This window comes from Hetaerina americana, unplaced genomic scaffold (assembly GCF_022747635.1).
Source record: "Hetaerina americana unplaced genomic scaffold, ioHetAmer1.1.p SCAF_12, whole genome shotgun sequence".
Classification (NCBI taxonomy): domain Eukaryota; kingdom Metazoa; phylum Arthropoda; class Insecta; order Odonata; family Calopterygidae; genus Hetaerina; species Hetaerina americana.
Genome location: NW_027286292.1, coordinates 16946733 through 16974537, shown reverse-complemented (window position 1 = coordinate 16974537; position 27805 = coordinate 16946733). Strand labels below are relative to the sequence as shown.

The 27805-nt window shown below is 36.6% G+C and overlaps 1 protein-coding gene across 1 annotated transcript in view; it reads left to right on the top strand.

Moving 5' to 3' along the window:
• The window catches only part of LOC139685718 (metabotropic glutamate receptor 6-like), a 310525-nt gene that overhangs the window by 271381 nt on the left and 11339 nt on the right, over positions 1-27805 (top strand). The window contains exons 5-9 of the mRNA XM_071582751.1: positions 2581-2735; positions 4125-4376; positions 8101-8301; positions 25789-25912; positions 26533-26638. Coding sequence (XP_071438852.1) covers positions 2581-2735; positions 4125-4376; positions 8101-8301; positions 25789-25912; positions 26533-26638 — 838 coding nt within the window. The remainder of the gene's footprint in view (positions 1-2580; positions 2736-4124; positions 4377-8100; positions 8302-25788; positions 25913-26532; positions 26639-27805) is intronic.

The following is a 27805-nucleotide window of genomic DNA, read 5'->3' as shown; positions in this document are numbered from 1 at the left end:
TAATATTCCTCCTGCATTATTTAAATATACGTGTCCTGTAGGTGAATATTCTTGCATGTAAATACCTTATTTCATGTGATTAAGTTTCTTCCAGGGCATGATCAAACTGATATTTCTGTAGAGGTGTCAAAACTGGGATTATGCATAGCTGGTGATCTAACAGCCCCCGCCACAAGCCCTTTCAGCAGCTTGCGGGTATCATATGAATGTAGATAGATTTGTATGTAGGATACTTTTAGACTTTCCATTTTAAAGGCCATAATCCTCAATGAAGCGTCTTCATTTTCTGATTCCAGCACTTTGACAGTAAGGTTGTTGTACAAATTTTCTCCCTCTGTATGTTATTCAATTTCACGAAATCTGGCGGTATTTATTCCCATTTTATTAGTTACCACTTTTCGGTTTTTCAGTTTATCAAAGATTGTAAGCCGATGATTTTTGCAGGTCCCGATCCTGGGTGGTAAACAATACTGGAAAAATAGAAATTTCACTAGCAATTCTCGGATGAATATCCCAACAAAGAAAATTATGTTGAAATCACCTGTGTACCAGTTTGATTCTAGATTTACCCTTCGGGACACTGAAAACGTGATAGATAGTTGCCGATCTTTAATATAGTCATTTGACTAATGTTGGCGAAAATTTATGATTCATTGTGTTCCTAACTCCTGGAATTCCCCAAATTATAATCGAAAAAACTAGTTCCATTCAGCATATCTTATTTTAGCGCTCACCTCTTCTTATATTGCCTGATAAAAGGCCATGCCAAAAAACCGTATAGACGCATGCGTTTTTGTCTTGTGCTGCATCTCGAAGAATGACGTAGACTATCATAAAATGATCTAAATGCATTAGGATTTCAGAAACAAAAGGCTATAATTCGACGATCAATTGCTATGCAGTCATTATAGCAAATAATATATCCAGATATTCTCCTAATTGAATTTAATAAGGAAATGACCATATTCAATTGTTGAGTGATTAATATGGTCGAGCTTCGTCTCGGCTTGTGAACGCCGCTCACTTATGGTAACACAATTTACATTTCAAACTGATTTGCTTACAACCAATGAACAAGAATGTTCCTAAAACAAAATCATAGTCAATGTGTGATATTGACATGGAATGGTGTTTTTGTCTTTAAAAGATATATTGCTAGGAATTTACGCAGGACACGTACGTTAAATGAGTTTCAATGGCAATAGAGCCTTGAGAATCACATAAGTTCCCGACCACTCCGAAGACCATTTAATGACTTCAAAATACATGTAGCGCGGAAATTTACAGTGAATTAATATTTTTAATATGGTATTTTGAAATGAATTACAATTTTTCTGGCCTATTGATATTACATTTATTCATCTCATCTTCCTTCAATAGAATTATATCCCTATTATTACAACTATAAACACAGCAGAATAAACTACGTATATTCCGTGATTATTCTGTAGATATCTAATGTATTACTAAATGTCCATTTATCCCCTCTAATTTGGACAGAAAATAAACGAACGATTTTGTATTCTTTTTTATTTTAATCAATGTATACTACTCATCTGCACAGATATTTTAAGGGAACATTTTCACACTTTTTCAATTTATAGAGATCGCCACATTATCACAAATATTAATTGTCCGACTGATTCAATTTCAAATGATATTTTCGCATAATATAAAAACACTCCCTTTTTTGATAAATATTTCTGATTTGCGAGGAAAAAGGGATTGTTTTCAGCAGGAAAAGCTATTAACTAAATTCCATTGTATCAAGCTGTTAAAATCATTTGTTGTATTTCAGAGTCAATTATTCAAAATAAAAATCAGTAAAAAAGAAGCATTTTTTTGTTTTTGACTTTCGTGGTTACTCTCTGAGCAGAAAACATTGTCAGTACATTTTTTAGCACCAAATTTCATTATAGCCATTATTATCTTGAAAATAATATAAAGCTCACAATTTTAATGAAAGTCACCTTAAATCCTGGTACCAAAAAATAGCAAATATAAAAAAGAATAATAATTAAAACAATTAATCATTACGAATGCATCAGCAAAGCTATAAAAAGCACATAAATACTAATGTCGTTTTCCTGGTAAAGTAACACTGCACGTAAAATGTCCAATTTATAAAAATTCAACAGACTAATTAATTAAAAAATTATATTTTGCATCTTTTTTATGCTTTTTTCATGTATTTTTTACAATTAATCATACAGAATATCACAGGAAGTAATGTTTCAACGTCTGATTATATTTCAAATATTAAAATTCGTTGAAATATAATTTTCATGGGGAAACAAGAGAAGGGCGGTCAATTTTAATCCATGCCACTTAAAATAACTTTGATAATTTAAACGGTTATAAATCACTTACAATCTGTTACAGTACTACACCTATTGAAAGTAAAACCCCTCTGCATTTTATGACTCTAGCAATCAAATGCCAAAATAACGTTAAGAAATCAATCGTCTCTGTTGATGAGCTGTTTGATAGTGAAATACTATTCTTTGCCAGATTTTGAGCATTAATTTAGTAGTTGAACTCACCAAATATTGTGGTTAAACGTTTTTCATTTAAACGCAGGAAACTCCTCCAGGCAACTATTCGCGCCAACAAAACTGGGCACTTTTGGTGGATAGGAAGTGACTCCTGGGGAGCCAAGATGTATCCAGTCCGAGACCAAGAATGGGCAGCTGAAGGTGCCATTACCATTCTTCCCCGAAGAACAGCACTCTCCGGTGAGTCTGTAAGATAATGCTATCAGTATTTGTGTCGCGATAATCATCGCCGACAATCTATTTGGCATCATCCTTTAATAATCAAACAATCGGAGATTATTTTGAGGAAAACTTAATTCTCTAAATCATCTGATAGTGCGTATATCGATTTCTTCTGTGCACTTCTCCAGCTATTTAGATTACTACGTACCCATTGTATGCAGTCAAAGTTAAGGAAGTAGCTTCCCTTGAATCTTTTGCTATTTACTCATTGCCCCCTTGCTACACACCTCTATGTTATTATTGATAATATCTTTGCATAAAATACGAAAATATACATTGGGGCATATTTAATGAGTCATTAGTATTGACCCAAATATATCGTGCGCAACACACTATGAAAAGTTTGAGAGAAGTTCACTAATTCTTCTTGACATGACCACGCAATTTTTTGGAATTTTACTAATATTATGTTGCAGAAAAAATGATGTGTTGAAACTATGATATATAAAATAGAAAGAATTTATATATATATATATATATATATATATTATATATATATATATATATATATATATATATATATATCTATATATATATATATATATATATATATATATATATATATATCTATATATATATATATATATATATATATATATATTATATATATATATATATATATCTATATATATATATATATATATATATATATATATATATATATATCTATATATATATATATATATATATATATATATATATATATATATATATATATGTTTATTTGTCATCTCTTAAACACGAGAAGTAGGAGTAACATGTGAAGTACTGATTTGTTTCTTCAAAAAGAATACGAGTTATCGTCAGCCACTTGTCCGCTTGTAATGGTGAATTAGTATGTAAAGATGTTCTGCTAACATGCAATTACTCGCTAATGAATGAATAATAGACGACATAACCAGTGATACCTTCCTTTGGTTCATTATTTTGAAAAAGTTAGGGAATGATTATGCCATTTGTACGAACTCCTCAACTTAAAATGTTTCCATTTTTCCAGCTTGGAGTCAAATAATTTATCTATTATAACCATATTTTATCACAGCTAAAGTGCCGTCAATTAACTCAACATACAAATTATCAATTATAAAGAAATTTCATTCATTTAGCACAGCTTTCATTGCATTGTGCGTTAGAGTAGACCTAAAGGATTCCTCTACGCTTCTTTGAATTTACTTTAGTGTTGATTTTTGTCAGAACTCATTCTGTTCCACTTGTTTTTAATCCTAGTTGGTAATGCAATGTGGGTGAACAGCAAACAGATTGCTAAAAAGTTGAACATTCAATGTAAAATAAAATACTTTGAAGTTTTTTGCAATGTAGAAATTATATTTTTCCTGCTCTCCGAAGGATTCGACACTTACTACAAATCCCTACGTCCAAGAATGGATGGGGATGACTGCGAATCAAATCCGGGAAAAAACATTCGAACCAAGCATGGAGAAGTGAACTGCCGAAATGTGTGGTTTCGGGAGTTCTGGAGCCAGCACCACAAATGTACATTTGATTTCAATGCCACGGGAATGGGTCCGCACATGAAGCCGTGTACGGGGAAGGAAGAACTATATGAGTACGAGCAAGAGGGCCTCGTCCCTTTTGTAGGTAAGTAATTCGACGTTAACTAATCCATCAAAGCTTATTTCATTGTAAATCATACGATTCCAATCAGTGTTATCCTTTATGGCTTCAGAAATAGAGCGTCCGTAAAGGTTATTTTAATGGTAAAGTAAACATGCTCGAAGACCGCGTTTTGCTTTTACCGCCGTCGACATTAACAACAAACGCGGTAAAACCTGCATAAGCAACCTTTGTAATGTACACGTGGCAAAAGCCTTAGAAATAAGCTAATTGTTAAATTTACCAGTCTAATTACTCATTCAAAATCACGGGCAATGAAGCTCGTAATCCAAAATTAGCTAGAGTAGATTACGTTATTCGAACGCATTAAAATTATTATTTACACGGGTAGTGAAATCAAAGTTTTATTACTAGTGTTCGTTCTGATAATCCTAAATAATAAAGTTACGTAAAAATACGAATTTATCTAATCTTTTTGAAGTAAGGAATTGAGAAAAGAATGAAAACTTTATGTCAAACGGCATATGCTTTGATTGGATTTCATTTAGATTCCAGTCTTTTTTTTGTTTTTGATTAAGATATGTTGGAAAAAATTTCATTCTTCACTCCGTCTTAATTTTCTGTAGTAGAAATTATTATTATTTAAAGTTTTCCATATTACGACAAAGCTAAAACTAGGCAATATGGGCTCCTTGTATTGTATGCTTATAAATTAAGGCATTCAACATCTCACTTATTTAATAAAAAATAATTCCCATAGCCTGTTCATCCTTAACTCATGAAAATTCCTACTAAACTAGCGTTTTTAGATTTCTTTTATAGCTTGAATTTGAACAATTTAATATAAACGTAGAAAGCTTTTTTTCTAAAGAAAACAAAAAGGGCTTATTTTATGTTTTCATTTTTTTGACGTTACGCTAAAGAAATGTTTTCTGAATGCAGAACTCGATGACTTTTAATTTTAACACGTTAAAGATAGCGAGCACTTTTTTCAATGAGACATATGTACGGAAATATTTGAACAAACGTTTAAGTAATCTCTTGTTCATTTTCCGGAGATAATGAGATAAAACCGTTTCCACAAATAAAAATATTTCCAGAAATATTTCTTCGACAGCGGAGGTCATGGATGTAATTAATTGTGCGTAGGTAATAAGAGGAGTTACAATTTTGTGAAAAGTACAATTTTTCCCCTAGACTTAAAAATAATAGGGTATAAATTAATTGCCTCGTTTCGAGATAATTTAGCTTTATAAATCTCATAGCAGGGCTTCAATTTGCAAGCCCCGAGGGTTATTTCCATGATATCGTATACCTCTGCACAGAATCACATAAGGGAACCCGTGCGTCGCATTGACCCAGGCAGATTAAACCACATCACTCTAATGCGGTGAGATATAGAGGCTCACATATTCCCCAGGTTATCCACTGCTGGGCACACGCATATTCAATTTTATGCGCAGTCCCTTCTTTCCCATGTAATTATGAAACTTGAATGATAAATATGGTTTCATTGGGCAAGCGATGCCAAGTATATCCAACCATCTGGTGATATACGTATGTTAATTAAATGACGGGGGCGGTGAAAGACCATTGTGGTAGGATTTATACGAGCAAGAAACGCACGAACGTACTTAATTTTCGGAGAAATATAGGAGCGCCGCGGTAAATATAATGTGCCTCCCATGTTCACAAACGAGAAAAAAACCCTAATTTACATATTGTGCTTACCAACAGAAACTATAAACAAAAATATTAATGAGTAATAGCAATAAGTTAAAATGGCATTTTTACAATGGCAAAAAAACTAATTATCACTAAGCATTATTGCATAAAGCTTGGGGTATATATGCATTGTCTGTCCAGAAAGGAACCAGTTATGCAATATTTGAGAAAAGTAGCCAACCTGGAACAAGTAGGCCTTAGTCCTCTTAGAAGTAGGACCTCACACGCTCATCCCAGCGTCTATTTTACTTTTCAAAACAACCGGCTAAGTCTTTTTAGGAATGGTTATCAGTTGTGCTCTCTTTTATCTTGTCAACTTCAAGAAATTCGTGATGCAGTTGGAGTAGTCTTGCTCAAGCCTCAAACGATGACCCATGTTTTCTAAAAAAGTTCATGACTGGAGATGAGTCATAGATGCACGGCTATGACCCTGAAACAAAAGCCTTGTCAATCCAACAGTCGGTTGATTAAAGGACTAAGACCTCACTCTTCTCCGCAGGCCATCTTTCTCAAAATATTGTATGGCTGGGTAGTTTCCGGCTTTTCCGGATAGTTTCCGACCTTAAAACTTCCTAGCATTAAGGTCGAGCCTTTGGCAATAAGTAGCGATATAGTTTTTCCCATCATCCTTTCCACCATGATGGGCTGCTACTATCTCAGAACAGCGCTTTCCAGTCAAGACGCCTTCTTCTAGGGCAGTGAAAAACAGATTTGTACGATAGCTTAGATATTTTGCCTTATGAAGCTATTTTACTCGCAAATCGTCATTGAACCCCATTATTCAACCATCCTGATTCCAGTACTTGAAAATATTACTAAAGAAAAATGAAATTTTCGGTAATGACTGGAAGAAGGTCCTATCCACTAAGCAACCATAATGTTAATTTGCAAACCATTTAAACAATAGTGTCATAAAAATATACATGCATTTTTTATAAGGCAAGATAATACTGAGTGGTAAATATAGTAGCTTCTGTTTGCACACGAAAGTACAGTACGAATTATACAAACTTCATGTTAGCTTAGTAATGGAAAAAATTCGGTGTGTAAAAATCATTCACCTTGACCGTGGTTTGAACCCCGAACCCTAGATGTTAGGCCAAGTTCTTTAGCCAGTTAAGCTATCAAGTCGTCCAAAAGGAACAAGGGTTTTAAAGGAACGAGGGTTTTAAAGGAACAAGTTGTTGCGGCGAAATGCACACGAAAGTACAGTGCGAATTATACCATCTTAATGTTAGCTTAACAATGCAACAATTTCAGAGAGTAAAAATCGTTCGCCTTGACCGGGTTCGAACCCGGATACCTCGATGTCCGGCCGAGTCCTTTAGCCAGTTATTCACACTGATATTGCAGCATTGGAATGCATATTTTCAGACGACTCCGTCAAAAGTTACTGCTGCGGCATCTCCCGTAGTTTCTGGAATATGTTAGCATAGGATTATCTTATCAAGTTCTTGGAACTCATCATCTTTGAATTGTTCAACGCTATCGTAAAATTACATTCGGAAGGTTTCTCGTGTTCACTCTATACATTCAGGAAATTACTCGTAAGGCAAATTAATCGCTGGATGAAAATATTTAATAAAATTTATAGCTAGTACAAACGGAAAGTCACATAAAACCGTTCCTTGATGCGTCATTAACATGGTTGCTAGGTGTCCACGAAGAAAATATTACTTTTTAAATTCATTTCGTAACAAAAACTCATTTTCTCGTTATGAAAGTTTTCTCCTATTCCATTATTCAATTCGGAAGAATATAGTAATGTTATGCGACCCATTGAACAAATCAATAAAAATCACAAAGAACGCAAAAAAAAGGTTTAACGATATTTTTAAGTCGTTGTGTCATTTACATCTATGTGTGCTTGGAATCAATTATCACTAGTAATGAAAAATTGTCATTTTATTTAAATTTTTCGCTTCAAATCATCACCGAAGTAATTTCAAAATTTATTTATCATATTCGCTATGGCAGTTTAAAACACCATGTTTAGTCAAATAAATTCCGCCTTTATTCACAGTCGATGCAGTCTACTCGATGGCGCAGGCAGTTCACGGCATGGTGGAAGAGGAGTGTGGTGTTGAGTGGGTGGAGGACCCGAACACCCGCGGAAAAAAGGGGACCGCAGGCGGATGGAGGAAGCTCCAGTTGTGTTCCAAGCTGAAACCAGCGCCACCTGGTGCTAGACTGCTGCGACATATCCGTAACGTGTCCTTTACTGGTGAGTAATTTAGCCATCAGCGAATAAGCAGCAAATGACTTTAGCGACCACTTAGGCTTAGTTAAACACGTACAAAATTCTAAGCCATAATGGCTATCTGAAAAAGTTAGAAACATTCAATTAGTGGTGAACTATTGAGTAACATGGAACGCAAAAACCAGGCGGAAATCGATTAAAATTTCTACATACATATATATATATACACATATATTTCTATATACATACATATACGAGGGTCATCCGGAAAGTAGTACCCGTTCGTGAATTAAAGACACAAAAGTAAATATTAACAAACGTAAAAAATTTTATTTGAAAGAGGATACTTTAAACTACTTCTCAACATAATCTCCAAGCAAATTAAGGCATTTGTCATAACGTGTGACAAGTTTCTGTATTCCTGCTGCATAGTCCTTCGCCGCCAGCTCATTGAGATACGCGAGGGACCCATCTTGCACAAATTTTTGCATAATGCAGATGGTGTTTAACAATTTCATGAACAATTGTTCGAGAAACATTGGGAAAATGCTCACAGATGTCATCAATTGTGACGCGCCGATCGTTCCTCACGAATTCGTCAACTGAGCTCACCAGTTGGTCTGTAATGACAGACGGTCTCCCCGAACGCTCATCGTCGTGTGTGTTCCCCCTCCCCATGTTGAAGTTACGACACCACCGCCGAACAGACGACTCGTCCATTACATTGTCTCCATACACCTCCTTTAATTGGCGATGAATATCACATGGGCGAACGTTTCTTGCATTGAGGAATTTAATCACTGCCCTCACTTCACAACTGGCGGCGTTCTCAATTTTTTTAAACATTGTAAACAATCACAGAAACAACACAGGCAATGCTAGCGTCACGCAACTTGGCTCAGAGAAGGCAGACAAGCCACTGAAGCTATCTGACCTCGTCCAGCGGCTACTCGCGTCGTCAGCACTTCATGCGGCACGAACGGGTACTACTTTCCGGATGACCCTCGTATATATATATATTGGAAAAACTGAGAAGTCTCACTTTGGCCAAATTGTAAAAAACTCTTTTTATTAATACACTTCAGAATAGTAACCAGAATGACCAAAGTGCCAATTATAACTATTCGCGTTCTTTATCCGATTTTAACTTCGTTACCCACTTTACAGGTATCAAAGTAAGAAATGGTTTTCGTCAAATAAACAAATACTAATTCTGTTTTTTTTGTTTCCTGTCAGTTTTGCAAATATTCAGGGTTAGTTACGTAAGCTTTGCATGCTGAATAGTTCCCAATCTTAAAATAAACTCTTTGAAAGCTTTTGTATTACCACGAGTGTTATTTTTTGGATAGTTCAAGAGTTTTTATGCATTTGTTTTCTAATTTATAAATATTTGAGAAATGTGTCCTAAAATGTTTTTTGCTGATAAAAGTTTGAAATGATAATTGTGAATGAACACTTATGACATGTGATTTACGCATAAGAAAGGCGAGGGACAAAAGGATTAGACATGTTGGACCCAATAGAGACAAAAAGTATGCAGAATTTATGTGATTTCATGGAAAATGAGGTTTAAGTTTCTCTTTTGGTGAGCTTTAGAAATTTCATTTCTTGGACCATGCGTCTATCGAAAAAGTGCCTAACCGGTAAATTGCGCAATAAATTTATAACTACGGTATCCGGATCAAATAAGTGAATTCCATTTTGAAGTAGCATGGAAGCTCGTTGTACGTGTCAGACAATTTATTATGAAGCATTTGCTTGGTAAAAATAAATTATTTATTCACATTTTTTTCTTCGCAATTTAATGTGACTAACTCAACATGAATTTCCTTGAAATAACGAATAATAACTAATTAACGTTATGAAGAAAATTAATGCCTCATGATTTCCCAGGTAAGTACATAAACGAGCCTTTCCCACCTTCTCAACAATTTTCTCCCCCTACCCTTCCAACCCATTTCCTCTCCGTCCAGCACATACCACATTCATACCATCCTCATCCCTAAGGGTTGGTATGATTGTGGTTTATTATGTATATAGCAATGAAATTCTGTTCCTAATGATGTCACGTATTTTTTAAAACCATTCATATCAGAGGTTAATCTTTTTTGCAAAATTTTCAATTTTTTTTCCTCAACATGAGATTTCATTTGGCTGAGCCTGAAATAATTAAATGCAGCACATCTATTTATATATATATATATTTAATTAGCAATAAAGAGCCCACTCCTCCTCCAGCCATCCTACATTTCCTAGAAGCAGGGAATCACTTCGTGTGTTAAGGGTATTATACGCATTATTTTCCATTCATAAATGCTCGATAGGATTTTTAATATCACGGGAAGAGGAGAAGAAGATAGAGTTTTATGGAGAGGAATGTTAAACATAATTTTGGACTACTTGAGTACTTCCTGGCCGCCAACACTCCATTCACACTCATTTATTTCTATTCGTTCTTCATATTTTAACCCTCGTTTATTTTTTTCACCCTCTTCCCCATCATTCAATTTTATCTTCCATCACAACCTTCAGAATCCCCAAAATCAATATCTCATGTGTCTGCATTTATTGGCATGGTAATAATATCCGCAAGATCTTGTGGTCTCACTCCCATGGCCGCCCTCCTGTGTTTTTCTCTCCCACTTATTTTCTCCCCACACTGAGACTGAATTCGACCTCAAAATCTTCTAAAATATGGCTTTTCCAAGGGACACGGTCAAATTTCATAACAGAAAGAAATTATATTTTCCATTGTCTCCCAGAGAATAAGACCTAAATATTGTGGGTTAGATCATATTTATGATAGATACGGGACATTTCTGTGACCACGGATATTCCGACTTCCCTGGCCGATGCTCTTAACCACTTGCATCAAAGATGCGTAAATTATGCTGAAATCTGAGTGGAGTAAGCAACAAATTGCCCCAATACTTGAGCCAGGAGTCGGCGTTTGGGAGCTAATCCGTTGTTTGTCTTTTATGTGTGTCCCTATCCCTTTTCCTTGTGTATATATATATATATATATATATATATATATATATATATATATATATATATATATATATATATAATACACACACACACACACATGGGGAAAACTTTGTAACTCAGCGAAATTTAAATACGGCGTTGGTTCCTCGAGCCGCATGCCTTCTGCCAAGTTGGAATAAGGAATATGTAACCTGAAAGCCTGAGTTTGAAACCGTTTAGCTATTATTTCATAAGAATATAGAGAGAGCCAATTTTACATTGCGAAATTAAAAACATCCTCAAATCATCCTGAGGGTTGAATTCATTTGAGGACCACTCCAATTTCCGTAAGGAGATGAAAACTCTGATTTTCGGGTTTCAACGGCACTTCCTTTCTTATATCTTCTATTTATGCATATTATTAAGAGAAATAAATAACAACTGAAAAAAATATTAATATGTACGGGAAAATTCGACCTAATTTCGAGAAAGAAGAATCTCGTACAACGAAATCTAAAACTCACTGACGTGCATCCATTCACTGCAAGAATATATGAGGCTTCAATCGCAGAAAATTTATCGCATTAATGACGCATTCGTCAAAGGTATGCTTTCTTTCAATCAAAACTTGTTCGAAGTGTTTGTGGCTTAGTTTTAGGAAACTTGAGAGAGTCAATTACAGGGTTCGTCCGGAAAATAAGTGTACTGAGCTCAGGAAAAAAAATTTATTACACTTTTACATATCTTAAGCTAATATTCCTCAAAATAGGACCCTTGTGAGTCGATACACTTGTTCCAACGGCGTTCCCATTCCTGGAACGCTCCCGCGAAGGCATCATCGGGAACCTCTCGAAGACTCGTCGTCGACCTCTTCTCTGCCCTCCACGAACATCTTGTGCCACCGAAAGATCATGTTTCTGACATGGCTGACTCCCCGTAAGCCTGGTTAATCATACCGACAGTTTCGGTAGACGATTTCCCAAGCTTTACCGCAAATTTGATGGAATAACGCTGCTCCAAAAACTTCGGCATCGCGTTCCGTGACGTGGGTCGAGCGTGGAGGTTCGCGTTAACAGAGCTCCTCACTACACCACAGCTCAGAGCCGACTGCCTTTTTCAGCGTCGCTTGCCAACATACCCCCCTCCAATCGCAGCCCGTCAGAGCGGTGCTGGGTGCGCCTGGAGCGGCGCGCCCAGCCCAGGAGTCAGTACACTTATTTTCCGGACGAACCCTGTATTTCATAATGATAGAAACAGACTTATTTTAATACAAGATATTACATATTGCCAAATGAGTCTAAAAAGTTGAATAAAAATATGCACCCTTTGGCCTTACAATTTAATGGCTCGTAAGAATAATTGCCGAATGGAATAAATGAGTAAACGAATTGAAGTGCATCACCCATTTGTGGATAACATTTGAGTTTGGAAGAAACAGTTTTTAATCTCATCACTATATGACTCAATGCATTGTTCAATGAATCGTCAACACCTCGGTTATGAATGTTTCTTATATATTTTTATGATGCACTTTCGTGATTGTGTTGAAGTAAAGTTTTGTCCTATTTAAGTGTATTGAAGTGTATTAAGTGTATTAAGTGTATTTAAGTGTGAAGAAGTATTGTCCTATTTAATAGAAATAAACTAAAGTGCATTAATATTTTTGGTGGCAAGCGTATTATTTGAAGCAGGATTAATGCAAGTCTGCAATCAATTTGCCACTTAGGGGAAACGAATGAAGCGACGAGGGCGGCGACTCAGGTTTTTGAGCCGTTTTTCACTTCGGGAGTGATATTAAATCCAAAGGTCATCGGGGATAAAATAAGGCCACGAGGGACATCTGAAGACCATTTTGACTGCAGAGCAGAGGTTATCTCATGGATTTTACCCTTCGTTTTTCGTCCTATTCGTGCCGAAACTCTAATTTTTGTAATTTCTTCTCATTTCATGACTTTCACGACTATTCAATAACAACTACTTGAAGAATCTTATCCAGACACATGACTTAAAGTTTTCTGCTCATTTAAAAAAATAAAAATTGAGTTGAACAGGAGGACTGAATGGGTAGTAGTTTCTCGTCAGAGGGAAGTCGTCTTTACTTTCTTTTAAGAAGTGCTATGAGTAACATACCAAGATAAACCATCGCCATGACTCCCGTTTAAATATGTTACAGTTCACATTTGAGTTAAAAATGGCCAACATAATGTATAATTTAACTAGGTACACGACTTGAAGAGTAATACCCATAGTAAAATAATACTGATATTTGAACGGTAGGAATTAATGTTCAAGCATTCGTTCGCCGCGATGGAATTTTAATTTTACACCCATTTTCTCTAATTACAATTTGCTGAAAACCCCTTTAAGAAGAGGACAATTTAATTTATCATTTAATATATTAATACCAGACCTTTTTTTCGAGAGTTTTTTGTGCAATTTTCGTCGCGTCCCCCATTCTCCCTCCCCCTCCCCAGCGTCAGTCCTTACGTTCTTTCCCGACCTCTCCGCCAGCTGCCGCCCCTGTTGCTCCTCGTTTTCCCACATGGCTGCCTCCAAACTCGTCCCTCTCACCACTCCCCCGAAAAAGAAACCCTTATCCCACCAAACCCACCAGCCCTTCAACCAGTACTTGTCCCCTACTCTAAATCCTCTCCTTCCCCACGATACCCCTCCTCCTAATTACATTTTTCAATCCTTATATTTTATTTTATTTTATTTTAATTTCCTCTGCTCGCTAACAATGGCAGCGCTTTGCAAAACTTTTCAACTTGGTTAAAAATGTAAACCACCTGGTAAAATTAAAGGTTCCAATCCTCGTATGATTAAAATCAATTTGTCACCTGGAGAAAACGAAGAATTTAAAATAAAAATGGAAGGAATGCGAAAAGATTTAATCCACCCGGGAGTGGAGGCCAAATTGGCATCCAGAGGTATGTGCATCAAACTTTGATTGCACGATATTTCTGTCTATAGAAGGGTTTACTCTTGACACATTATTTGAAGCAGGTATTTATCAGAGAAATTTGGACCATCTGTAATCCTACGATGGCCATTATTACAACACGCGTATACATGTAGATAAATTTAGACTTCTCCGGCTGATGAATTGATTTAGGAACAACTGCAAGAAGATAATTTTTATTCAACTTTATTATCGATATGGCAAAGTATCCATCATGTACATTAATTTGCACATACTACCGAAAGAAAATATAAATCAATAGCAGAGAATTTAACAGAAGAAATTCGCTCATTCAAACTGAAGAAGTTAAAAGTGTTTGCGTGCAAATTTCACTACATTCATCAAAGTATATTTTAGAGTGAGAGAAAATAGAGACAGTAAAAGTGTGTTAAAATACATTATTGGAGCGATTCAAGATCAAACTTGTAGTAGTTCTCTATTTGCAAAGAAAAAGAGCTGATATTAAATTTGGTGGGCGATGTTTTGTGAAGGTTCGCTGTTGAAAAATTATTTGTTAAATAAGTATAGAAGAGAACAAAATTATTTGAATAAAAGTTTTAGAGTCGTAATTGGTGAATAACCTTATTTTCAACGTAGTGGTATTGGTCATGCTTAGTGCGTCACGCATCTGCGCGTTACTCTTCCAAATACCACATTAAATCGCCGCTGTTTAAATAAATTTTTATCCTTGCTTACCTCCTTACTATTGCTTATGATATGGCGTTCATAGTTTCAAATAATTCTACTTTTTGAATATTTCCTTAAAAAATAACAAGAATATAGAACCTGACGAAGTAACATGAATATTGTGTATTTTCATCGACAGAAAAGTTCATAGAATCACGCAGGCTGAAAGTAAAATTCAAACGAATTCACATTCCTAATTTGATAGTCCCTTTAAAACAAAGATCCGATATAGGACACTTTCTAGATGTATGTCCTTCTCATAACTTGAAAACTGTCAATAATACGAAGGAAAAACGGAATGCAAAACGCATAGGGAATTGTTGCTGAATAGAAACAAAAGTGAAATATTATCAAATTTGTGCCACACTTTTTGGAAATCTCCGTTTCGTGTGTAAAAGAAGATTTCCTTACTTTTATGAGCGATAAAGACCCCGGAGGAAATTATTTACATTAACTATTATGGGACAAAATTCTCTCTCTTACCACCGAGATTCTAGAATTCCTGGTGCTTTAATGACTGCCTCTCCCTTTTGCTGCACATGCCGTAATTTTAGGGTCGATTGACGCATTCCTGAGTGCTTCCGCTGCCCAAACTGCTTATTTCTCTCGCTTGTGAGGACCACAGAATCTGACACCACCGCTTCACCTCTTTCCCCTCCTCATCGCCCTAGCTTCTCCCTCCCCAAGTGCCGCTATCCTCTTAATCAGGCTTCCCCTGGTTGAGAGCATTATTTTTTCAGCTATGCGCCACATTCCGCTTTTCCCTCATTTGCGAGTAATACACCCATTTTGGTCTCATTAGCTACAAAGTGGGATCCCGGGAACTATCCACAGTATCTCGCAACTTTATCAAAAGTGGCTATAGTTATTCTACTGATACAAAGACAAACAAGTATTTAAAATGTATCTTTGCGTAATGACATTCAATTAGACTTAAGGTTTGAATGTATCTCTCCCTAGCTGATCAAACTTGCTCTTGCTTATTACGAAAAATTACCTTTCGACAGTTGTGATAATGCTCTTCACATCAAACATATTCTGACCCGCATTACTTTCTAAAGGAATTAAGATGAAATCAAAAAGTATCCAAATATATCCAGTAAGCATATGTTTTCAATTTTTCACAAGTTTAAATAGGCATACCTACATCAAATATTCTCAGGCAAACCTCTATGGAACTTTTGTGCAGGCAGGCATTATAAAATATCATCCAAGAATTAAAGCAGCTTTATGTCAATTGAGATTTGAAAATTACGAGATAAAAATTTTCTTTGCAATATTAATGCTTAGTTGTAAGTCTTTCAAAAACTGAATTTACTTCATACTGAAGTCAGTACAAATTTTAATCAATGTTAATCAAGTAACGGTTCACTTGATGGGAATCGAACATGTAAGCCACCCATAAGTCCTTGATAAGTTCGACCTCTAGGTCAAACCTGTAAGCTCATGTTCTCTTCTTGTCATTCCGGTGTCATTCAAATTACAACTCAATTAGAGGCAATCTGGAAGTATGAAGAGATAAGAGGGTGAACGTAAATTTATCAGGCACTCTAATGGCAGGTATCAGAACCCGAAATCACCCTTTAATATTGAACGCCTGGAATATTTTCGCTTGCCAAATACCCCCTATGCTGATCGTTATGAATCTATGCCATTAAGTAGCAGGCACTTGTGGAACGAAGAAAAGCCTGTAGAAACTGTTGCTGCGTATTTTACGAATACTTTTCTGTACTCCTATACGATCATTCAGAAAGTTACAGGCAGACTAGAACCTTTATTCATTTCCAAACTGGTGCATGCCGAAATAACACAGTATTAAAAATAAAGTAGGCGCATAGCTCATGAGTTAGGCAAATATATTAACATACGATTTAGCTTAAACTACTTGTCACCTAGGTAATAGGTGCACAGGTATATTAAGTATATGAATATTGCGATAAAAAGGTACTCAATTCAACTGATCCTCGACGTTTTCCGACCCAAGACTGTTTTTAACCTACGATGATTAAAAACATACGCGGGTCGGCTGCTTGCGTTCACTAAACTTTTGGGCGAGTGACAGAATTGGCTTATCAAATGTTCTTACTTAGATTCAATAGAGAGGGATATCTAAACCAGAATATCTACACATCAATTTTAACTATTTGAATGAGCATTAGTTATTTCTTGGAAAGGAATGCTTAGACAGCACTCCATCGAATATGAAAAATAGCTCCTGTGAGGAACTCGGGAAAGATCGAGGAGGCGGTTAAAAATGATTCGATTCCAGTCTCCCACAGAATAACTTTATTTGAGGACCAGGTCAAAAAGGCCACGAGAAGTGACCATGCCTTTCACTGGCCAGAACTCGCAAAACTATATGTCGACTTCAGACAGCGTAGCAGGTCGCATGTTCGTGACACGTCTTCCACCGCGTAAGCCCTTCCGCCACATATCCCTCCGCCGTGACGCGAATTCAAATTTCGCCTCTAACATTACAGTTGTTAAAAACATCAAGTACCTCTACTTTAACGTACCCCGGATATAATATCTACAGTTTTCAATTTCATCGTAAGGAATATGATTAATTAGACTGGATAATAAAAGTTTGAATATGCAGCATTTTGTTCTTATTTGCTTTTATCGATTCATTTCTTAATCAATGACCATAATGATGATCAATCATGATGTTGATTATATGGCTCAGAATTTTTAATAGTTTAGCCCCTCTAAAGCTCAGTCTTTTTTACCTTTACTTTTCATGAAACTCCAATGTTAAATGCCCCAGTAGGCGGCGTCTAAAATGAAATCATACTGACTCATGGTGTCCAGACGAACCCAAGGGTTCATCTCTACTGCCAACGAAAACTATGTAGCATTGGATTAATGGCTTTTCAAACCATTTCCAACTTTACCATCGGAGCATTCATATATTTAGCATGTTTGACAAGCATTAATATAATGCCACTCTAGCAGAAAATATTTGATTTTATTATCGACTACAAAATGCTCATCGATTCCATTACGTGACGCCTTCCAAAGAATAATTTTCACAAATATATCTACACTTCAAGATCCCGAGTGAATGCCAATGGTTTCAGCGTCAAAAAACTTTTTCTGATCCTGATCGTTTCGATTCTCCCATGGCGTTCCATTTTTTATTTTCTGATTTCCTAGCCATCTCCAAATTCTAATTTATCAACCATTGCTTAAAACTATTCTAAATTGTTGTTTTGCACGCATGATTAATGTGCTTAATCATTTAGCCACATTCGGACTGGACCGCATCGATATGAAATGACGAACCAGATATCGCCCGGAATAATTCACTCAGTAGATGTATCCCTTTAGTTTGTAACACGTAATACCGCACCATAACCCCTCGGGTCAATTATGTTATGGTTTACGAGGCCTTTTCAAAACATATTATTACAGACATTAATTTAATTTTATCGCGTCTGTCATAAAATGGGTGGTCTGATCAACCACTGTAGGGTATCATTGATGAAATTATAGACCTACCAGCATAAAATGTTGGTATTCAGATAAAAATAATTAAAAATGCCAATTAACAATAAGCCCATTTAAAACTATAATATTTTTTTGAAAAAATATAATGACAAAAGAAGAATAGACTAATGGCAAGCCAAACAGCTACGACAGCAAGTGCAAATGTTTCCAGGTAGCCGGTTCTTCTGTGTCAATAAAAGTAAGAAGAGAATTTTATGCGGAATAGACACGGCAAAAAGTGCACTTTTTACGTATTGTTTTATTACCCAGTCATACTAATAGTTTGCTAAATTATCTTAACAGATAGGAATATCGCAAATGAATAATATTATTTTATGAAGTTAACTATAAACAGGGTGCGACAATATAATTTCCTTTTTTTGAAAGAGTTTTGCGTTTTGAAGAAAAGGAAGATATTTTGCCGCTCTCTGTATTAATATATGACAGCGAGACATAGGTAATAAAAAAAGAAGTTTAAAGGAAAAATTGGAAGCAAGGGCCGTAACGTTATAGAACGAAAAAACTGAAATGGTTGTAAAATCATCGCTGATTGACAAATCCTTCAAGAATAGTGGATTGTGTAGAAAGCACTGCCGTGTAGAAAACATCTTAGATAATGGATACAATCTTAGTCATAATAATGGTACATTTCATCAAAACATTTACGATTAAAAGGAGAGGCCAGGTGAAATAAATGGCGAGGTGGTATGCTGAAAACCATTTGAATTTATGACATGTGTTGAAAAAATATCATTTAATATATGAATTATTTATAGGTATTTCGATTTGTGCTTACACTCGCGGAAATTTAAGCACATAATTGAATCTTGCATTGAGGCACAGGTCATTAATCGCTCGAACTTCTATAGTAATTTATCTAAGATATTAATGAATACGCTAATTGCTTGATGCTTTCATTTAATTATTTAATCCAAATTAAATTCGAATTCTATTGGCAAATGAAATAGATATGCGTAATTACAAGCTAAAACTTTAATGAGATCTATAATTGTATCGCAGTCAGTTAAAAATTAATGTTGGTTTAAGTTTTTGCGATCTTTAAAACCTACTTTATTATTATAGGAAATGTTGCGTCAAGGAAAAAATTCTTAGATAATGGAAAAGCGATTCGGGATCATTTAAGTAAAAGTGGGTCGGACAGTTATCAACCTTTCGTTTCGTATTAAGTACTGAAACAAATTTCTAATGCACCATTGCTAAAATCACGTCAAGCTGGATCACGGTGAAAGTTTAAGCAGATTACTTCTCCGCACGAATTTTGATTCGGGAAGGGTTTGTATCAGTTAAACGAGGCTGCAAGGGAAGGGAATCTCTCGCCTTCCAAACAATGGAAGGGCGGCAAATCCCTCTGACGGCCGGGGGTGGACGAGTGTTAAAGAAAAGGCACCGACCCTCCACACCACCGGTCTCCCATTACGGAATAGGTGGGGCAAGGGAGGAAGGGACGTACCCAAAGAAACTACATTAAGGGCGAGGGTGGACAAGGAAGCCTTGGACCCTGGGATGGGCAGGGGTCGTTTTGGGGCAATGGGAGGCAAAGGTTTATGCCCTTGGGAGTCGTCGAGGGTGAAAGGCGGGTCGGGGAAGGGAATAGACGGGGTCGGAGGGGTGGGTCGAGTAGATAGGGAAGGCCCGGGGCATGGATGCGAGAGCAAGGGTGTTGAGGTGCAAAAGAAGGCCAACGTAGGTGTAAAATGCGAGGCTTAGGAGGAACAGGGAGGGGAGGAAGGTGTCTGGAGGTTTGGGAGGTGGGGGGTAGAGGTAGGAGCCCTGGAAAGAGAGAGGAAGCGACATACGGTGAATGCAAAGGGTTCTCGCCGAGGAATCCAGAAAACGACACTCCCATAAGGTCCCGTAGGATACGATAAGAACTAGTATCTTGCCTTGCCGCTAGAGCGCTCTGTTCTTATCACACCCTCTGGGGCCTTAAGGGAAAGACGTTTCCTGTATGCCATGGGGTGGTGTTCACGGTGGATCGGTAGATCGCAGCGGTGAACAGTGTGGGTCTTGAGTGCCAACGTCTCGGCATTGCGTCAAAAAATTTCACTCTACCGTGTGAGTAATAGCAGAAGCAGGGAGAGCAGCATGTATCGGAGTTTCCCGCCAATAACCATGGTAATTCAACTCTATTTCGCGGTTCGCTAACCGCTGCCCTTGAAGTTGCGAAGGAAAGAATCGAGGCGGAGAATGAAAATACAGTCGTGCGCTCCCTCCGAATTGAATAAGAAAAAATAAATTATCTTGTTGTGCTCTTTTTATTAATAAACTTTCACATTTTACGTGCCTCTCCTTCAGGAACATTTTCCCAATGAAAAGGAACAGATTATTACTTGGCGAAAACCTATGTCCTCTTTTGACAACAGTTGACATTAATTCCATACCAAATCAGGACGAAAATGAAATAAAAGTCCTTAGTGTTGAATGATATATAAATAAATAAAATAAATTCATAAAATCAAACGGTTTCTGATGATAAACCTTCACTTTGCCATTCAGCTGAGGGGTCGGAAGCGTTGCTGAACATATTGGAAAGTCAGTGCGGTAGATATGGGATGAGAATTGATTTAATCCAAATCAAGGTAAAGCGGTTTTAGAGAAAGTGAAAAGGCAACTTTAATATGGAAATAGGTTACCGCAAACTGCCGCAGATAGGAAGGGTACGTTCCTCGGAAGTGTTTAGGACTAAGATGTTCATATTAGTCGGGACATTAGAATTGTGTTAGGCAGGGAAGTTTTTAAAAGTAGGAGGGAATCGATGATAACCGTTGAGTAAGTATGTTAAGAAAAAGCTCGTCAAATATTTGATATGGCGCATGGTTTTTTACGGTGGGGAAACATTGTAATTGAGACAAGATGGTGGGAATTGATTGTAGGTAGTTGAAATGTGAGCGCAGAGAAGGATGTAAACGGTGAAATGAACGGAAGGGAAAACAAACGAGGATGTGCCAGCCATGGTGGAGGAGAAGAGAGGATTTCTGGGTGATGCCCAAAGAAGGCAGGAAAGATGAGTCCTTAGCATTTTGATTGGCAGTGAAATATTCAAGACAGAGTGGAAAACGTTTAGGCAAGCCAGGAAGGAGTAGAAATAAGATAAATGTGTTGGACGGAATGAAGGTAAGGAGGAAGTTAGCCGAATTGAAGAGGGGCTCATCGTAGTATCGGAGGTCAGGTTTTGTTTTGCTAGGAGAGGCAAGTAAATGCATTTTTGTGCAGTTTTATAGGCTGTATCCATCAGGGATAATACCAATAAAAAATTCACCATAATCCAAATTGACAAATTTGTAAAATTCAATGACTATAAAAAACTTATATAGTCTCTCTATTGAACTTATAAAGTCTACGCTTACTTACAAAGTCTCTATTAAACTTATAAAGTCTACGCTATAAGGTATTTCTACAATAATATCATGTGTTACTGACCAATTAGATGAAGATTTTTCAAAGTATTTTTTAAATAATAACTACCAAAATATATTTATTTCTCTTTCAAATCCAACCTTTAACTTTCATTCTGTTTTGAAAAGTCTAAAATTAAACTAGTCCATCATACGTTAATGTTAAAACACATGAAGTTAAATATAACCACTGTATTGTAAACATATTCATATAAGAGTCATTTGCTTATTGAAATATTGCTCATATATTTTATTCGTATATGAGTCATTTGCTTATAGAAAATTTGTCACAGGTAAAATTCAACTGGAATATTAGAAATTTAAAAATTCCTTGCAATGCATGTAGATATTTTATTTAACTGCCACTCATATGAAGATTAAAGAACCTAGAGCACCTCCCGCTGAATTTTGCTTAGGTGTTTCACAATAATAGTGCTGGGAAATCCATTTTCACAATAGGCAGATTTTTCCTTCTTTAGAATATGAATATTTTTTGTCCGCCAAAAGCACCAGAGAAATCTGACACTGACACATTTGAAATGTGAAAAATATGATGCTAATCATCTTGAAGCACTGCCATTGGTATTTCATGTTTACTAAGCTTCAACAAACTTTGCCTCAGAAGATGTATAAATGGATGCAAATGCATCCCTTTGATCTTTTTATCATTTAAATAGTTCATTATCCCCAAAAAATAGAGGTCCCTTCAATGTTCCCCTCACTCTTGAAATTTCGAACACCCTCTACCGACGCAAAGCTACGACGACACTGAAATAATAAAATTTCCTGAGCAAAGCTGGAGAAGGTGGATTTAAACTTAGCCCTTGAAAAACTTTACCGAGCACTTTTCCACTGTTGGATTGACGATGGTATAACATGATTTGCAATGAAAAGGAGTTTTCACGAGTACAGAAAATATATGCTTTACTTCATTTCATTCAAAATCTCTAAAATCTTTTTCGGGGTTGCTACGGTGAGTGAATCGGAAACGAGTACCTTTGAAAGAGAAGAGCATCGGAGATTATCAAATTATGGATAAGGCTCTGCTGACGGTAGCTGGAAATAAAATTAACGCAAATTTTAAGGAAACTGGAGAAAATTTCCATGCAAAGTTATGGGAAACGGAATAAAGGTGATGAATAAACCTAATGTACGGCTTGAAGCTCAAAGTATGTTTGAAGAAGGAATCTTACAAAATATAGACGGACGGAGAAAAGAGGAAGTAATGAAAAAACACTTCATGGGTGGAGGCAAGGGTGTATTATAGGGAAATTGTCAAATATCACATGGGTCATAGTTTATTTTTTATGTAAATGTATCATGGCCTTGCATTATATTACTGCTGTCCTCGTTACTATTGTCATTGCCAGTGGCTGAAACAACAAAAAACGTATGAAGTAGGGAACACACAGCATTCGCCCACTGATTTTTATTCAGGTAACAACTAGTTTCAACACTATAACCACGTGATGAAGACGCTGAAGCATGAATAAATTAACACCAGAATAAAATTCAGCGCCCGAAAGTAGTATGATCCTCATTTCAGGGGCATGAACTACCACAAAGTTGAGCCCGAAACCATCGAATTCAACAAAAACATAGTGTAATTCTATTGCATGCATGTAATCAATGCGGGAATTGACCAGCAAAGCAGTACTGTATTCGGCTAAATAAGTAAGATAATAAATGAGAAAAACGACATAGTAATCCTCCTGTGAGCAGCATTCCGAGTGGACTGCTGAGAGGGGGCGGGCGCCAGGGCTACGTCGAGGAAGAGAAGGAGGAATGGGGAGCTCAGGATAAGGAAAATTCCCTTTGCGACACACGGAAACCTGAGGTAGATTGCTTCAGAAATGACGACTAACCGGCTATCAATTCAATCCTTGCCGATGTGTGACATTATGCGGCGAATGCGCATTATTATAATCCCGAAGATATGGGTTTCAGTGTCCGGGACCAGATTTCGGCTAATCTATTATGGTTCCTATAAGTAAATGGATATTAGCCAAAATTACAGTGAGAAAAGCTCAAACAGTAAATCCCATAATTTCTCATCTTCCGGTTCCGTTGAACAATTATGTTACTTGCACCGATTTCATTCTCCACTTAAACTCGGCGCTCCACATTGCTAACTCGACAGCTTATGGCAGAGTGAGAGCCTGGGCGAGTAATACGAGGGTCATCCGGAAAGTAGTACCCGTTCGTGAAATAAAGACACAAAAGTAAATATTAACAAACATAAAAAATTTTATTTGAAAGAGGATACTTTAAACTACTTCTCAACATAATCTCCAAGCAAATTAAGGCATTTGTCATAACGTGTGACAAGTTTCTGTATTCCTGCTGCATAGTCCTTCGCCGGCAGCTCATTGAGATACGCGAGGGACCCATCTTGCACAAATTTTTGCATAATGCAGATGGTGTTTAACAATTTCATGAACAATTGTTCGAGAAACATTGGGAAAATGCTCACAGATGTCATCAATTGTGACGCGCCGATCGTTCCTCACGAATTCGTCAACTGAGCTCACCAGTTGGTCTGTAATGACAGACGGTCTCCCCGAACGCTCATCGTCGTGTGTGTTCCCCCTCCCCATGTTGAAGTTGCGACACCACCGCCGAACAGACGACTCGTCCATTACATTGTCTCCATACACCTCCTTTAATTGGCGATGAATATCACATGGGCGAACGTTTCTTGCATTGAGGAATTTAATCACTGCCCTCACTTCACAACTGGCGGCGTTCTCAATTTTTTTAAACATTGTAAACAATCACAGAAACAACACAGGCAATGCTAGCGTCACGCAACTTGGCTCAGAGAAGGCAGACAAGCCACTGAAGCTATCTGACCTCGTCCAGCGGCTACTCGCGTCGTCAGCACTTCATGCGGCACGAACGGGTACTACTTTCCGGATGACCCTCGTATATATGGGAATAGTACTGCCTAAAATGCCAAATGACTCCACTTGCACGATAGAGAGTGATTGAATAACCTCACTAAACTGTTCATTCATAATTTGATTATTACTGGCATGAACGTCGATTTTAATTAATACTTGACTCGTATCAAACGACGGCGGAAGTGTATGAGTCTCACTTTCACAGACACCCAAATTATTGGATGAATAGTCCATGGACGTGCGATGGATGGAAAAGAATGCGTAATTCCTCAGAGCATACAGTAGGCTAGAATGACGACATTGTGCATAACATTGTTAAAGCTTGATGGAGAAGTGTAATTGCGTAAAATCATTTTGACAAAAAAGACCGTAATGATAACGTGATAAAACACGTGCTCATTGTCAACACTATCTCTCTTATTTGTCCTCGTAGGGTTTAAAGTGAGTCTATAGTCGTCATACAGTGCTTCAAACTCTGCGAGATTGATCGTTCAAGGAACCTGAAACAATAAACTACCGCTGAACTTCAGCAACATTTACTGCTCGCCCGGAGTTTCAAACTGTGACAAGTTTAAATGAAGCTGTAAAATTCTTCATACAATATCCTTAGAAAGCAAGACCTTTTAATGGGTAATTGCAGCTCGTAACGACGTCAAGAGTCTAATATGTCTTTTTTATAACCTCTATCACCTAAGAAAAAGCAGATGAATGCATACTTTCCGTCCAATAGCTCCTTTAAGATTTTAAAGTATCCTAAGAAGTAGGCGTGAGCTACTGAAGTTTCTGATTCGGTTGATGTCCGTGGAGGATAAACGAAAACTCATGAAAAACCGCATGAAAAACTACGTGAAAAGTGACCATGTCTTCTACCTAAGTGTGCGCGTTTATCACGGCTAGTGACTTTTTGTTAGTTCATTCTTAGTTTGTCATAAATGAAAACCTTATACCATGTTTAAAATATGATGGCATACTAGTAGTAATAAGATTAGAACAAATCTTTCCACCGTTATAAGAATCTATACCATTATAAAAGTAGTTGCATGAAGGAGTTTAACATTTGTGCAATTACTAATAATGTTTTCAGGCCGACAAGGAACTGAGATACGGTTCAACAAGGATGGAGACGCCTATGGCAGCTACAATATATACCAATACCAGCGAAAGGATGACAAATACGACTACGTCCAGATTGGAGCCTGGAAAGAAGAGTGAGTTTAATGGAATATTTCTTATACATATATGCACTAATTTTTCCAAATTCAAACTCAATATATTTCAAATATATATGTTATTTACTTAGCGTTGAAAAAATATGACATGTAATCGGTGATATACCAAAAATCTTTTTTGTTGTTCTGATCGTGCATGTGTTGGCGCGTGAGGTCGCATTATCTCACAATTACTACTCACTCTACAGATGTGTATAATTTGTATATGTAAATATATATTTTATATTCCCATATATTATTAAATCCTCATTTTTTGTGTTGCTAGTAGTGACATTTCAAAGGTACTGATTGAAAATATACGCAGAATGTAATAATAAGGCCAACTCAACTTTAGAGTAAAAGCCATTCAAAAAATGGAGGCCTCAACATCATGTCAACTTGTAGATGCAATAGTTTTGAAACAACTGAGTAATTGGGTAGCCCAATTATTTGTTGCTCTCATCTCATTTCTATAATATAGTCTTTTAATGAATTTCAAACAGATAATCTGTATTTTTAAAATGATTTTAAACCTTAACAACTCGACAATGAAGGAAAAACGTGAATTAAAAAGGTAAGTTGGGCCTGATGGAGAAATAATATTTGTTTCCTAATTACAGGTTGGGACTCGATATAAGCCTAATGAAGTGGCGCAATGATTCCACGGTAGTTCCAAAGTCCATCTGTAGTGAACCCTGCCCTGTCGGCCATATCCGGAATTTCCAGGCAAGCGCGTTCAAGGGACACACATTTTTACTATGGCCCTTCATCTTCATGACATCTAAACATTTTTTTTTTGCGACTTCACCAACCTGATCAAGTTGACTTTCATAATAACCTTCCGTCATCTTTATGACACACATATCATTAGTAGCTTAGTGTCCAACTACTAACAAAAACCTTAGCACAAACCGAAGGACAGTAGGGTCTCAAGAAATCGGTGTGAAAGGTAGACTTAGCATTTCAGTGGTGAAGGCAGGTCAATATTCAGCCATATAAATGAAAGCCATGCAATTTATTTAATCACATGATGACATTCAAACACATTCGTACCATACGAGAAAACACAATCGACACTCTGCTGTTCTTATGAGCCATTACTGCCGACTATCTACAAATGTATCAAGCAATCTCTCTAATATCAAATATGCAACCGGAAATGGGTCTTAATTCTAATGGAAAGGCTTAAACATCAATTCCAGATATAATAACCAACATCACTGTGCTAAAAAGTCTAATGTTATTTCTATCAGATCTTCAGTAACAGTAATATCACCCGCCACCTCAAGTATTCATTCACTCAAATTCAACCAAGAAAAAAGAGCTCCATTTGAGTGTAGATTCGGCCCTTTTTAGCATAGCCTTCATGACGTGAAAAACTTTAATAGGAGTTACGCGCCCGCTTACATGCTCCGATTATCTTTACGTTACCTCATTATAACAAGTAATTTGTATCATAGCATAATAATGATTTACATTTAAATGCTTCCTTAGAAAAATATTTCATGCACAAACAACCTCCATGCTCTTATTTCAAGAGAGACACGGCTAAATATGTTTTCATTATCATCACGTCAGTGGTTAGCGTATCTCTCGTCGTGAATAAAATTAAATAAGTATCAGTATCAAAGGATTATTTTTCACAATGGGGACGCTAAGAAGCAGAAACCAGATATATGAATATTTCAACAAGCAGAGAACAGTTTTTTTCTAATAATTATTGCTTTAAAATAAAAAGTTTTGGTTATATATGTATATATGTATGCCTACATTTTTCCTAATATTTCATACTAATACTCATAATCACTTTGCATCCCAAAAGGAATAACTCTGCGACCTACTCATTCACACCAAAAGATCTCCATCCCAACAATTATTGAATGGAAAAATATT